At 37.9% G+C, this 16,032-nt stretch overlaps 1 protein-coding gene across 4 annotated transcripts in view; it reads left to right on the top strand.

Annotated features, from left to right (window-relative positions):
* JADE2 (jade family PHD finger 2) overlaps window positions 1–14,780 on the top strand; it is an 874,388-nt gene extending 859,608 nt beyond the window's left edge. For all 4 annotated transcript variants that reach the window (XM_078653277.1, XM_078653280.1, XM_078653278.1 and 1 more), the window contains one exon: window positions 1,024–14,780. In XM_078653277.1, coding sequence (XP_078509403.1) covers window positions 1,024–1,904 — 881 coding nt within the window. In that variant the 3' untranslated portion in view covers window positions 1,905–14,780. The remainder of the gene's footprint in view (window positions 1–1,023) is intronic.
* Window positions 14,781–16,032: the final 1,252 nt, after the last annotated feature.

The raw sequence follows: 16,032 nt of genomic DNA, 5'->3' as shown, positions 1-16,032 counted from the left end.
TATGTTCCAGATTTCGATTGATACAGTTATAGGTGCTACATCGGATATTACTCTAGGTCAACACTGCACAGCATGGGACGTGTAGAAGGCACACAGTGTTAGAGAGGATGCGGGCTAGTGAGGACCTTCTATCACCTACTGTGGAATTGTCCAAAGAAACAATCAAACTGGCATTAAGTGAGGAGGATTACGACCACGATGGTGAGAACGATGGTCCCTATCGAGGCCATGTGGGTCTTGTTAATGATTCCAGGTAGGGAGGCTTGGCCAAGACACACAAACTCTGGTTTACGTTGGCCGCAGTGGTGGCAAAACGCAACATAGCAAAGAGTTGGAGAGCGCCCCCCCCCCCACACACACACACACACACACACACAAAGGTGACGGAGTGGAAGACAGATTTGGGCTGGTGCTGGCAAGCAGAATGCACAGTATGCCAGAGCAGGGGATGCCATCGGAAATAGGAAAAGATTTGGGGGCCTTAGCAAGTTGATCAGGGACTGTAGAGAGGGGGGAACTAAGAGCGGCACTGTTGCTACACTTTATTGATGACTTGGTCAATAATTGTAAAACGCCTACTGTCAGTAGACTGAATGGACGGGACATATGTCTTTGATTGTATCTGATAAACTATTTACTGAGCACATGGCAAAAAAAGAATTGTTTTTTTTTAAATCTGACACGCCTTGAAAGTTAAATAATAGATTACCATTGTTAACATAACTATTGTATTGAGAAGCCTTTTATTATTTGTGTTGAGTGCACATATTGGGTGAATGTATCCGATTTTACTATGATGAACAAATCTGATTGACACCAGTCTTTTCCCCATCAGCTGTGACACTGTATTTGCAATTAACATGTGGTAATGACACTTTTTGGGCCTTTTAAAATTATTTTTACTAAATAGTTTACTAAAGGTGTTCTGCCCAATTTCCACATTTACTGCATTTGCACTGGACATGCATGTATAAGGCACAATAATTAAGCTTTCTTAGACAACTCTTTGTCTTTTTTTTTCAGATTTGTCAGCATCCTTTCCGATAGACGGCACTTTCTTCAACAGCTGGTTGGCTCAGTCAGTCCAGATAACTTCAGAGAATATGACAATGAGTCAGTGGCCTCTAAATAATGGACATCATGAAGATAGCACTCCTCGACTTCTTTCCAAGGAGCTTTTGCAAGATGAAGAGACCTTATTGAGCTTTATGATGGATCACTCCATTAAGCCTGCATTCAGGCAAACTGAAACGGCAAAGAGAGTTAAAAGCAAAGCAAAATATAACAATAAAAGAAAGCAATTGAGAAATGGCACTGCCACAAACTTTAAAAGTTGCCAAGATGATTCAAATTATTATGACACAAAATATTTGCCAGATCATTCCATTAAGGCATTCAATCACGATTCTAGAACTAATAAGACAGGTAAGGGGACAGTCAAACTCCAAATGGATCGTAAAGGGAATAGTGAAATGAAAAGGACAATAAGAAAGGTGTCAGCATATTGTCCTGTCTTTGCAGCAAATGGACCTCAGCCTTCATTGCATCTAAGAAGTTCAGTAAGCAACGGAAAGCCGATCACATTTTCGCATTCCGAGTCTAACATTTTGAGAAATGTTCCTGGCTCAGTGGATAGTTCAAAAATGTCAGTGAAGATAAAATTACCAAAGGAAAGCAGAGTAAGCAGGGATTCTCACATCAAAAACCCACAAGCAACTGACGAACCTACAAGGATCAGTGAAAGATCCAAGGCAAGTCTGCACTTTGACAATGAGACTGAGGGTTACTTTTCCGATGCTGAAATGAGTGACTCTGACAAAGAATCTGGCTGCGGTGAACTGCATCTCAACCCGTTGGATTCAGGAAATGGGGATATTGTGAGAATGGGCATTTTAGCATCCTAAAGCTTCACGGCGTACTGACAGCGATAGTTCTCTGAGACCTAAACCCGGATATAACTGCCATTTTCTCTTTCTGCTTAATTTCATGAAAAAAGTTGTTTCCATCTAGTATGAAATTCAATACTGTTGTCTTTCGCTCCGTACAGAATAGATCCTAAGCTTCACCAAAATGGATTACTGTGGTGATCCCTTTTATTTAGCATACATATCCTGGGTAATGATGTTTTGCATGCATGCACATTACAGGACTTCCAGTTAGTAAGCAGGATGTCATTGAATGTTATGTTGCTATCAGGGTCTGCTAGTATCTGTGAGTGTGTGCAAGTGTCTGTTTATGGGCATTATTTCACAGTGAAAAGCGGATATTGTTCTTTTCCTGAGACAAGCTTGCAAAGCCAAGGTGACTCAAATGTACTCCAGTAACCAGCTACACTTGCAGCACTTAGTGAAGGAATTAAGACTAGATCAACTAGTAAAATAAGCAAATAAGAAAAAAAGCACAAACATGCTTATTTGAAGAAAGCACTTACTGATGGAGGAAAACGGTGGTATATTTATATTTAAGTTGCTCAGCAGTTTACTCTAAGTGGCCTAGTGCAGGTCACGCTCAAAGGTTTGAAAGTCCGAGTTAAAAAATCACTATAAAGAGCCACCAGGCCCCTTGGTACCAACACACCTACTATATCATTGGATGGAAGACTAGAGCAGTTATTGTGAATTTATATTTGGAATGAAACTCGAGTTCCCTACAGATGTCTCTTCCACGACTTTGCTCAGGTTATTGAAGTAGGCTGTATTATTTCAGAATTAGGTTCAGTATTTTTTGGGATAATCAAATAAAAATAAATAAAGCGCCCTACTAGTGAAACTCCTAAATGAGATTACATAACCAAACAAAAGATATGGGTGGTGAAACCTAATTTAGTGAGTTTGAGTTCACAAACTTTGGGAGCATTCAGGGGACGAATTTGCCTCATGCAAATTTACGCTCTTATTTTTGATGGACCTTCAAACAGGAACCTATGCTTCATTGTCCCTTAATTTGAATTTGGCACTAGAGGAACAATGTCTTCAGAGGAATTCTACCTTTTGCCTTTATCATTGTGGTAAACACATTAGCCCTTATGTGAAAATGAATCTCTTTCGGAGGTGAGAGATCAGGCACATGCATTTATGTCCTTTTGAAATGTTGCAGGAGATTTTTTTGCTGATTTCTAAGTTTGGAGATTTCGAAAATTGAAAAAGTCCGTTGTAAGCCTTAAACAGAGTATATTTTACTGATGTCAGGCCAGTTTTCATGTTTGCACTTAATATACCTAACGGTATATCCAGTTCATTTTTCAAAAGTCACAGTTTAAGTCTCACTTCATGTTCAGTTGAAGTGACCCCAGTGCGAGCTCAGGGAATCCAGAACCAACAAATACTCTGACAAAAAGGAATTCAATGGAAAGCGTCTCTTTGTGCCTGGGATACTCCTGCAACTGCAGAACTAAGAACATTTCAGAACAAGAGAATACGAATCCCTGCAAAATATGAGATGAATCGGGTCATTTTGCAGATGCCAAAGAATAATGTCGCAGTAAAACAAAACAGACATGGAACCTTAAATCTTATTTCTCTGAGGACGAAAACAAGAATGAGATATTTAAGAAAATAAGGATCAAGTTCATCGACAGCACAAACCACGCACCGAACGGAACCCAATTAGATTTCGAGCTTTCCGAGCAGGATGCTTTTGTCACATGAAGTGCACCTCTACTGTTTTGATTTAGTATGTTTTTGGGGCAGTTCTTGTTTCGTTCAACAGCTGATTTTCAAACAAATTCAGGAAAGCTTTTTAGTCTGGCCTTTCAAGTTTAAGTTTGAAGGAAGAACATTGTATCCAAATTATAGCTCTTAACAAAAGTGTGATAGATGATTACGAAGGGCAAACCCAATGCCAAATACAAAATTCTAAGCATGTAGAGGTGTTTCTTCATTTGTATAACATTTTTAAAGCTACTAGATTCCTTGGTTTAAACTTTCGTAATCCATTGAATTAAGTAACTAAACTAAACTCCTTAAGGAAGTGTGAAGCTTTGGTTAATTTGAAATACTACAAATAGGACAAAGTTCAATTTAACCATTAACGTGCTTGGTAGATTTAGGTACCGTTACTAGAATAGAAATCATGACAATAATCAATATGCCGCCTTTTACTGGATCTTTCTTCATTGTTCTTCAGTTCAGCTATGATAAACAAAAACATAAAACCGCAAATGACTGTACACTGCTTCAATTATTTGCTTCCATACAATCTGCTTGACCGAAACAGGAAGCAAAATGTAAAATCTTGAGATTGCCTTAATGAACAACCAATCTTAACAGATGTAGAGTTTTTATTGTGTTACTGGGTGATGCATTTCACAGTTGTCCTACACAGCTAAGGATGGGTTTACCTGATTTATAATTAAATAACGTGTTCTTTCACACCTTGTACTTACTACCTTGTTTCAGTAATTAGGAAATTGTCTACAACAAAGAAGAAGCCTTCTCATTTCAGTACTACAATCATTCATTCACAGTTTTCCATAGGAAGAACATAGTAAGTGAATATAAATGACTCAGTGAATTGTTTACGTGATTGATTAAGTTAGGAAAATATGATGTAGATCATAGTACAGAGCATTGGTAGAATGTTCTAGCAGGTTAGTAGAGGCTGAACCCTAAAAATTTATGGATAATCATTTTTGTCCTTCTGATGGACACTATTCTTGTGGTGTAACGCAAGACGAGGAGCTGCCTTGCACTCTTGCTATGGGCCCCTTGAGACTCTGTAACTCCTAGATAATTTTAACTTCAAGTTGAATGGGGGGCTTAATGAAGGATGAATGCCCCCCCTGCATGGCAGGTGCTACAGGGGCCTGTGATATGCTACAACCCTACACTATTTATTATGTCTTTGCTGTTGACGAAGTGTATCAGCAAGGGCATATTGCTACATAGTTTGAGAGTTGTTGCCTTGCAGAAACTCGTGGTTTCTTTCCCCAAGAAGCACGGTTTTGTTAATTTATTTGCTGAGCTCAGAGAGCTATTAGAATACAGAACGCAGTATAGGAGAGAGAGATAGCAACCCTCTAATATTGCCATTTGTTTGCCCCTCGGTAGCTTGACAAATAGTAAAGTTCTGATGGGTTGTGAGTGGAGTAAAGATGTTGCTGCAGTGCAGCATTATATAGGTTTATAGACTATTTTATCAGTGTTTTTTGGGAATTTTAGAAAAATACCAATGCAGTTGGTTGCGTGAGCTTCTTTTTTATATTGTGCTTGAGTAATTACATTTATTTTAGGAAATGAGACTATATATTCTAGGTTTTTATAGCGTATCATGTAGTTTACTCCATTTGAAATCCCCCTCCTCCCCCCCCTTGTATTTTTACAGTGGTGTATTTTGCAGTTATATATTAAATTGAAAATAAAAATGTTTGTGGTTTTTACATCTAGGAAAATAAAAATGATGTAAATATTTGGATGATCATAAATCATTGTGAAACCAACTAACATGTTTATCACTGGTGTTAGAGTAACCTTGGGATACACATGCATTTGTTTACAGGTAGATCTCTACTTCTTGTTATAGTTTTTCAGTTGTCAAAATCGAGTGTTTGAATTTCATTTATAACCTAAAACCTCACTGCTGCAGTTGCTAGTTACCATTTGTAATGTAGTCTTCTGAAAGATTGAGCATATCAGTTATCGGCCTGCTGAATAACTGATAATTCTGAGGTCTGGCTGACCATAAAGAATGCAAGTTTTAAATATCTTGTGGTGAAGCAATATACATTTCAGCAAGCCCCTCACTGGTGATGTCTACATTTATGAGTATTGGCAAACAGATTGTTGTGGATCATTTTTGAACCATCTTCAAACCACCACTCAAACCGCGCTCTTGTCATTAAATTGCCAAGGTGTATCATTGATTTCCTTCTTCCAGTTAGGGAATACCGATAGTTACAGTGCTTGTCTGGAAAGTGTTTAATATGCCTGCGTAAAAATCCAGAAACTGTTACCTCTTTGCTCACAAACATCTTGATTCGACTGCGTGTTGTCTGTTGAAATAGACCTGAATATGACCATAAATTTGATTCAATGCATCTTTTTACTTAAGGGAATTTTAGTTCTTTTTTTAAACAAGATTAAGGGGTATTCATGCCATACCCCATGAAAAGACTAGTACGGTGTAACAAATAATTGTGATGAAGTACTCGTCTACTAAACCAAATCAGTACCTTAGACTTTAATAAAATGTTTAATTTTGCAGAAAGTCTGCTATTTATAAAACTGTTATTTTGAAATGGCAAAATCCTTAATGAAGACACCGTTTTTTTTATATTAACTATGTAAACAATCGTGGAAGTTCAAGGACTAAAATTGAGTACATCTTCAGTGTACTGTGATCTTCTGAAGATAGACTGAGTTATATAAAGTATCTGCAAAGTTTTATTATTTTATTTTTAAATAGACATTGACCTTGTTTAGTAGTTCCATTTGTTTGATTTAGTTCACTAAGACAGGTCTCATTGATCTTACCCCGAGTTCACAATTTAGTGGGACTTCCCATACATTTTGAAATGCATTTCACATACATACTTATCTGCTTGTTTCCCATGCACCTGAACGGTCATCTATATATGTGAACACCTGACAATTGCAGGTATAAATATCTATGAATTATCTAAATGCTCGCAAACTACGATCTCTCGAATTGCCATACATTCAAGAATGTTATTATTTACCAAATTAACTGCTTGCTAGGAGTCTCGATAGTTTGTAATGAGCCAGTATAGTGGCCTACTTGAATGCACTCCCGAAACGTTGGAAACCATCCTCGGTCTAAACAGTGAGCTTGCATGCACGGCTGTAGTTGAAAAGAACTTTACTTGATTGGCATCATGGAGCATAGTGTTAATTCTTCAGTTTGTGCCGGGTCTTTTCCAGGCTTATTATGTAATATGTAACTTTTATATATAGTTGGCCCAGCTTTCAGACTCTCTCTGGGAGATAATATGCCTATCATATCCTTTTTAATAAGTGTATATAGTAGTATGCTGAATCCTTGTGTATTATTTTTTCCGCACAAGTAAAAAAGATTTCTCAGATACATCAAATAGAACATTTACAAGGTCTGTCCTTGAGGTAACCGTGGCACCAACCAAAACTCGTTAATGGGTGAACACGGAAGCCGTTTCCAAAGGCAGCTGAATTGTACATGATTAAATCTGACTTGGTTAACTTTATTCCTCTGGAATAGGGTGGCATTACCATAGACTGGCAGCCATGTAGCCCATATGTTTGTTCTCAATTACTGAGAGGACAAAAACATGAATTCTGCTCTTATAATGACCTGACTATTGGTCACTTTGTCAGTGCCATTTGCAAGGGCCTCATTCCTACTTCCACTTTTTCTGTCAAAGCTATTCGCTCTTAATCCTAATGGGATTCACTCCATGTACAGAAGATCCAGAAGCTTATAAACAGCACAGTCCAAAACAAAAAAAACTATTTGGAAGGGCACTATTTTACCTATATCTAGGTAGTCTTCATTATATTCCCACTGGATTCCTCAAGTCATGTGAAATTTTCTCTCCACTTCAAATGCTTTAGAATCCATTTCTGCGTTCTCTCTTGGCACTCCTAAGTGGGTCATTCCAATTAATTTGGAGCTCCTGCAGTGTCTGGTGGTTCATTTGACAGATACATCTATTGGATAAATATGTATCGGACCTCATGGTGACAGGTTTAAATCTTGGCCAGTGACTGAGGCTGTCATTTCCTGGGATTTATTAATTGGATGTGATTGAGTTGGTTGAACATATATATCCGTTATCTTCCATAGCACCTAGATACTCCTTGGGATTAACGCACTCTGGAAATCCCCCTTTTATATGATGTTGTCTGATACAGTTAACTTGGTTCAAGGAGCTAAACTCCTCATGAGTTCTGTCTGGCATTCTTGGGGCATGACTACTCTATGTTCCTGTGTGATTCCTTGTCAGCAATACCTTTACAAAGTTGATTGCTCTTCAGCGATGCACATCTAAAATTTGTCACATGGAAACCGAAAGTGAATCATCTTTTATTTTCACACGCCCCTGTTGGGCCCCTCTTTCCAGCCACAGTTACCAAACAGAAGAAGGACTCTTGGAATTGGAAGGAAGCTTGCTCCAGCATCTTCCTCACTAGAGCTTTCATTTGGTACATACTGTTCTCTTCAACCTAGTGCATGTGCTGTTTACCACTGAGGCTCCACTAGAGAGTCCTTCGTAGCCTAAGACCTATGCTCTACCCCAGATGCTGCAGAACTCAATGGGTACTACATAGTGATCTCACCTTATTCGTCATGGTCCCTTCCATGATTTGTTGCATTTATGGTTTCTGCTTCCTTGTTGTATGTACTGAGAGTCTCACACAAGAAGTCTTTGGTCCCGCATGGAACTGGAGAGATTAGTCTTGGTTCTCAAGGTCCTGATGTATTTATTTGTTATTGATATAAAAAAAATGGACTTTTTGAATATTTTCTATTTTTATGTACTGTAAGAGAGTGTACCCTATGTGGAGAACCTGAAAATTAGGAATGTATCCGTCCCTAGTGGCCCAATGATGGGCACTGATGGCATGGATATACCATTGTGTAGAAGGGGGACACTACTTGCCACAATTGACTGTGTTGAGAAGTTCCCTGAATAACACAGAAGAGTCAATTTCAGTTGAGTTTCTTTCCAGGAGCCTATGGCTTGCTCATAATGACCTAAAGACTTTGTTGATGAACAACGTTTAGGGTTCATTAGTTCATCCCTAAAATTAGGATTAGGAAGTTTGGCCCCAAAAAGACCGACTTGCACCTGCATCCTTGGACACGTACATTTGCCCTTTAAGGCCTGTTACGGTTTGCTATAGGCATCAAGGAGGGAAGGAGAGTATCTCCATGTATATTTTATCGACAGGGTAAGTAGTCTCTATTACTTTCTACCAAACTCTCTTGCAGCACAACCTCGTAGCTTCCAGATCACAGAGCCTCAGTATGTTTGTCAAAAAGTAGTCCTCTTATACCAAGGCAATACACGTATGTAGTAGATATTCCAAGCTGTATATGATTCATTAGTGCAAACATATCTACTGTTAAAGTAAATGCTGTTAGAGAAAAATAGCTGTTAACAAAGCAGTAAAAAAATTGTACTTTTGTTTTCAAAATCTAACAGTTTGTGGCTGTTGGTACTGATTTCAGTAAGCCTATTCATTATTATCTGCAGTGTTTATGGTGATTCTGAAGTAATCTTTCATTCCCCAATGAAGTCCCTAAATATCCAAATTCCTCTGCCTCTTTGTCCAGATGAAAATCCCAAGGCCTGCAAAGCCAATATTCAGAATAACGCAGACTGCCAATACAATATATTTTTTAATCTGTCTGGGAATTAAAACGGAGGTTGGCTTTCAGGTGTACTTTACTTAGCGAAGTGATCTTCAGTTACTTATTGATGGACAACCATTGTTTCAACACATCAGAATGTCCAGAAAACTCTACAGGTTTGACAGGGTCATGGGCAACTCTTGCCTCTCATTCAACCTCAGATTGCAAACTCGATTTTTAAGAACTCATCTCAGATGCAGGTAATTGCCTTAAAATATTCTCGATAAGTGATTGGTTGCGTTAAATTTAATTGCGTCCGAAAAGTTGACAACAGTTTTTCTTACTATAGTAAAAATTAAAAATACAACTGTAAATACTATTTCTGTGAAGCATCATTTAATACAATGTGTTTGATACATGCTACATTTGAACTCCTAGTAGACTTTGCAGAGCTCTTCTAGTTGGAGTAGTCAGTCATTGATATAGATGTCAGCAAAGGTTCTCAAAACAGGGAACTGAGGCACTGGGGGATGAAATGATTTGCCCAAGATTAATCAATGTAGTCATTAACAGAATATCAGGCTGTGACTGGTCTCTTACCCTCTGTTGACAACATAGGCACCGGTCAGCATGCATTTTCTGGAATAATTTTTAGTAAATATTTAGTCAAATAAACTAAATGATCTACAGTAAATACCCCGAGCATTTTTAGGAGCCATAGTCTCAGAAATCAAAGTTAAGGGGAGCACCATGGCATAGCTAGAAAACTGATATATTTAGCAATCTTAACCCCTGTAGAATGAGAGAATTAACATATCTAGAAGTCTGATATCTAAAGAATGTGTGTCCTTTCCCAGCATCACATTTGTCTTTTTGAGCTTCCCTTTGATGTTACTGAGTGTCATTTGGTTCCTTATTCAGGCTCCAACAACCCTCCTTTACTTCCCGATAGGAACAGAGTTAACATGGGTAATGATTTTGAGTAAGGCTGGTAAGGACAATCATCTTACCAAGAGACCAGGCCAAGCTGTGGTTGCGCTTCCAGAGTTGTTGCAAATAAAATGAACAAGTTCAGCACTCCTATTCACAAAGATGTTTTCTCTAATTGTTTGGCATTACCATGTTTTTTCATTGGCAATCAGTATGGAAAATGTCCAATAAGCTGAAAGCAAACTCTTTGAATTTAGTTGCTCTGATTTTCTTTCAACAAAATGTACTGCACAAATGCAGCCAGTGACTCTGGCACTAGTTAAATTCATGTTCAAACAGAATAGAACTATCTTAGGCAAAAGTGACCTAGACACTTACATTGTGTTTGCATTGCAATAATAACAAAAACTGCTTAAAGGGACCAAACTTCAATGCCATTACATTGTTCTCCCGACTGACTCCTAAATTGTTCTGAGGTCTCTGGGCCTGCAGATGAATGCTGTTGCATACACAATATAAATTAAACCTGAAAAATTATTCGTTTCTGTTAAATAGCTGAAAATGAATTGCTATGATGAAATGAAAAATGAGTAGACCAAAATTAAATCATCCATATCAATCATAGAAACAGATTCTACTCTGGTTCCCTCCTCAGTTCATTTCCAGTGCACCACACATTAACACTATACGATTTTCTGAGTTTCCAAAGCTAACCATTTCTCCTCCCACAGGTGCTGTTCACATATCTAATGATTTTGAGAAAGAAAGACATTCCGAGTCTTGAAGGCTTGTTCCTCCATGTCACGATTATGTTTTGCCCCCGCAGCCATACTTTTAATTACTTACTGAAAGCCTACTCCACAAGTATTTTCTTGGATTCTCAGTCATGTTCCTTCAAATCTAGAGGCTTCAAGATTACTCTAGCATCAGAGAGGACTCGTGCGTCAACATACTTGGGTAATGAATCCATCTCTACTCATGATGCTTGATGCAGGCATATTTATATGCTCATTGTGAGCACTCTCAAAAATAATTACCAAGTACTTGTAATGGGAAATGCCTTAAGAGGGTCTTTACCAAGGGACCAAGATGATTTCTCTAGTCTCTTAATCAAAACAAGTATTTAGGGCTTCTTGTTATTAATGACCAGTCTGTTCTCCTTACAATATTTTGGTAAATGGTAGCCCTGACATTGTAAACAAATCGGTATTTGGACAGTAACAACCAAACGCCAAATAAGTATGTCCAACTACTACTGAATACCACAAATATTACAGGCAATGAATTTCACTATGAGAAGAACCTTAGTCTACTTTTTCTGTTTCTCTTTTGAGGTTCTTATTTCTAAATTGACTACCTTAGACGACTTTGGGGTCTGAATTCTGTTTCAGTCATTACAGATTACCCTGTTCCCTAGAGTTGTTTGCCGGCCAAGCAGACAACTCTAATTGTTAACAGAAACCACTGTGAGGACCGTTCCTGTCAATATGTTAAATGTTCGACATATGGCTCTGTCTAACATGATGGTCCTTGTCAGATTTTGTTTTTTTATAAAAGTCTGGGTCGTTTAAACATTTTTACTGTCCCATACTGCCACATTTTTCACAGCAATAAGGGATAGTCAAAACTGGCAATTCTACCACCCTCTCTAAATCAGGCAGCTGTCAAATGGCCAACCTCTGACATTCCTTACTTCATCTGGCCATTGGAGGAGTAGGTCAGTGTAAGAGACTGAGTAAAGACAATGGAATTTTTAAATATCATCTATTTTTTCTCAATTGCTGGTAGCTTATTTTCATGTAAATCCGTACATTTTCCTTTCTTATAACTTTTCACTTGGCCAAGGATACAATAAACTGATGTTATGCTATTCTTTTGCTAAAAGAAGCGCAGCAAGATAAAACAACTTTGTACAGCAAATTCTTTCCCAATCTATGCTATATTGCATAATATTGTGACTAATCACCCTCTGGCTTTAGATTCTATATTCCAATGCTACACGTGGTAAAAATGATGCAACAATACTTTTGGTGTTATCATCCTTATTGCTGTGTCCAGCCTAAATACAAATACGCTTTTTTCCTTCTATGGACTAGAGCCTCAAATGGAAAAAATCCTCCCTTTCTATATACATCTTTGGTGTTTATTAGTCAAGCATTTAAGGAGCAAAACTGCCTTTAATTTCAACGAGTGAGAGCCCAGTTGATGAAAAGACATGAAATAATACAGTGCATTCCGAAAATGTCTTCAAGCTATGGTAACACAGAGAACTATGTTTGTGGTCACAATCATCCAAAACCCATAACTATAGGTTGGTCAGTTTCACATCCTGTTAAGATTCTTTATTTCCCTAACTGCAATCCAAAATTAAATAAAATTTTATTTTGCCTTTTGAAACATGTCTTTTAAGACGGTGACAAAACGAGGAAACCAAAGAACAAACTAGTAATGCTTGGTTGTTGCTGTGCCTCTGCATAGCTGATTCATATAGGTCTCTATGGATATATTGCAGCCCAGAATTATACCTAAATACAAGTCGACCAACATAGTTCTTGTCCCTTTTCCTTAAGAACTTGTTAGCTTGAAATTCAGGTTATGATTATGCTATCACCAACTCTGGTTTGATGTTGCTTGTAATCATTTGCTGGTAGAGGAAAAACAAGTTACCAACTACAGTCATGAGAGTCCTGAGACTAGATCCTTACTTCATCTTACCATTGCCTGACTTCCATTTCAGACTCTGGCATGTGTTATAGTTCTTTTAAAAAGAGCGGGCACAAAATGAATAGCTTTGCTAAAGGGGCATAGAGGTTACATAGCAGTAGCGAAGTAACAAATATAGCACCTCTTTTCCTATACAGCAGCATTTTATTTCGGGCTATGCTATGAAGACATTGGAACCAGTTTGCTGGTCATTGAAAAGCTGGTAACACACAATGTGAAAGAATGTATTGATTAAATGTAGGACAGTTCCTATTGTGGCTATCTTGTTCTATTTTTGCTTGTTCTTTTGGGTTCTGCTTTTTATGTTAGGGACCTCGTGTTTTATGTGACCGTATTGTAGTGTGCCTTGAAACAATGGATCTCATTCGCTAACCTTTAATGGAAATCTAACAACCTTCTCATAACCTGGAGTTCCAGTGTACAACAACACTTGTTGCCCCATCATTTTTAAGATAATCCACAAAAGTTCCAATATATAACAACTTTACTCTTGAATAACAGGTGGGTCCACTTTTGGTCCAGGATAGCTGGTTATATGTTATATTTTTGTGATAACTACTTAGTGTGTAAATAAGTCCCATTGAAATAAATTATAAATTTATTCTGTGTGGAAATTCAGCAAAATGTATAATGGATCTGGTGACCTAAGTAGGCCGCCCTACTTTGTGCCTCACCCATTCATTCCAGGTGTCTTGTTACTAATGCAACAAGGCTAATCAACAATTTACCACAACTCGAGCGCTTATTGCATTAGTTGAATAGTGCTTAATTAAACCACCATCAGCTATCATGATACTTTTTTCTCCCTTCTTTCCAAGTCGCTGTAATATCCTCTGATACTTCCTAACCACAATTTTGTATTCTTGGGTGTCTAGGGTGCCTATTGACTCTGTGCTGTGTAGGACATATGTATATATTGTTAATACATATGTATACAGATAACTTAAACCAACAATGACAAGTAGGAAAATGAACAATACATTTGGCATAAACTTTTACAAGAGGCTGAACAAAAATGTTCGTCTAGCCATGCTAGCAGGAGATTTTGCAAGTATGGTCCACAAGGTCAAAATGCTGAGTTCTTGCATCTAATCACATTTATTTTTGACAGTTTTAAATAGAAGTACAGGAAAAAATGCACTTGATTGTTCACATATAGAACACAGAAGCAAAAAATAGTCTCAATATAAACATTTTTGTAAGGAACATATTTTACTTTTGTATTAAGACAAATGATATGTGGCCTAGCAGCATCCGATGTTAATCAAATTGCTGTGTTTTCCAGTTTCATGTTAAGTTTTGGTTGTTCTTTAAGGTAATCCTTGCATAATGTGATTTAGGAAGCATTTGAAACAGTGATTCTTCACAACAGTCACTGTATATGGAATGATATGAATGTCACAGTTGGAAAAGCCTTCTGTCTTTGTTTCAACGAAAGTGATGTGCCATTTGTTAATATAAAAGAGAAAAATATATTGAAGAGAGCAATTTTAAATTATTTTTGGCTTATGTTGCAATATTTATTTTCTTGTATTAGGAATTCCTTTGTAGAGAAGAAAATGTATTTTTCATTAATGCAAGAAAAAAAACTATTTCTCCTTTTGTACATTTTCTGTGTTAGGCAATCCTTGAAGCAATATAAAGTAACCAGTGTGTTCAATGTGACTGTATATGCATGCTATTTGTGTTGCCTTGAATTAGACGTCTGCCTTTGTTTCTTGTTTAGACTCAATGTATTCTTTAATACACTTGGGGACCATGGCCCGTTGCTTATGTAAAACCTTTGCATTCCTCAATGTGTTTGCAAATGCAGTCAATAAAGCAGTGTTTTGTGTGAATTTGTGTTCTGTATCCTAAATGGTGTAATTTTTAAAGGACAAGTCTAATCCAAGCATACAATTTGTAATACTTTCTGAAGAGGGTAGTGCACGATTGTTAAGTGTGTACAGGGACCTTGAGTTATGAAATGTGAAGTCTGGAGAGGGTCCTGCTTTCACTCCCATCCCTCAACAATGGTACTAAAACATATATTATTCTGTGTATACAGTATTTGCAATGCCGTTCACAAATGTGTGGTACTGAATATATTTTACATTTACCTTGCTCCTCATGGTCTGTTGTGGGGAGCCGTAACGGGGCAGACTACACCTGGGGTAGTGTGCGGCATGCAGTGTATTATTTGTTGTGATCCTGTGTGGGAAGTATTTTAGTGTGGTGTTTGAGTCAGATAAGAGGTTATTTTGCCTTGGGGAGCAGCACCTAGCAGTGCAATGTAGGAGGAGGTATCAGAGGTAGGAGTCTGAATTATAAGCTATAACTAAGTGGTATTTATACTTTACTTTGCAGGTTCTGTATTACATTTCATGGTTTCTATTATGCTTTCAGTTCATATCCATTGCTGACTGGAGTAGTTGTTTCTCCTACTCTTTAAATGTCCATGAGTCTTGGAGGAGGAAGTAGAAAGATGGTAGGAGAGGGGTAGTAGCTGCCTTAAACATATAGGCAGCTACATAGCACCAGCCTAGTGACAGGGTTATTGGAGTGCTTTCTGTGTTTCAAACAAGAAAGGCATAATCTGAGAAGATCTTGTAATTTATATGGCAACTTGGGCAAGGCACAGATGCTGGCAAATGAGTAAAAAGATGCCAGATAGCAAATAATGTAAGTTGGTGACATGAGCAGCAGGCATGCAGGTTCATATAGCAGGGGTACTGCTTAATGCTGTATAAAATGCCTTATCTTTGAGGAACAGCAATAAATGTTGCAAACTTGGGCAGAGCCTATACAATCATTAAAGGTCCAGATTTCACCTACCCCTGCTATATTGAAGGAGACCGACATTTTGAACAGGGACTCACAACCTTAGTCCCTCTCCTGCTCCTGGAGGCTCAAAAGAGCACCAGTCAGACAAGCCCTATTCAGATCATTGCTCAAATCCTAGCTAACTTCCACCCTGTAGATGTACGGTTGCCTCACTGGTACAACTAAGGCTGGAGTTTAGGCTAGTGGACAAACAACTCGCTCAGAAAGCTTCCCTCGTTAAATATATTACTGAATTGAGGCAGGCAGAAGGGCAAACGATAAAAGCTC

This window comes from Lissotriton helveticus, chromosome 7 (genome assembly GCF_964261635.1).
Source record: "Lissotriton helveticus chromosome 7, aLisHel1.1, whole genome shotgun sequence".
NCBI classification, from domain to species: domain Eukaryota; kingdom Metazoa; phylum Chordata; class Amphibia; order Caudata; family Salamandridae; genus Lissotriton; species Lissotriton helveticus.
The sequence above is the reverse complement of the archived record's forward strand: the minus strand, read 5'-3'. Positions and strand labels throughout refer to the sequence as shown.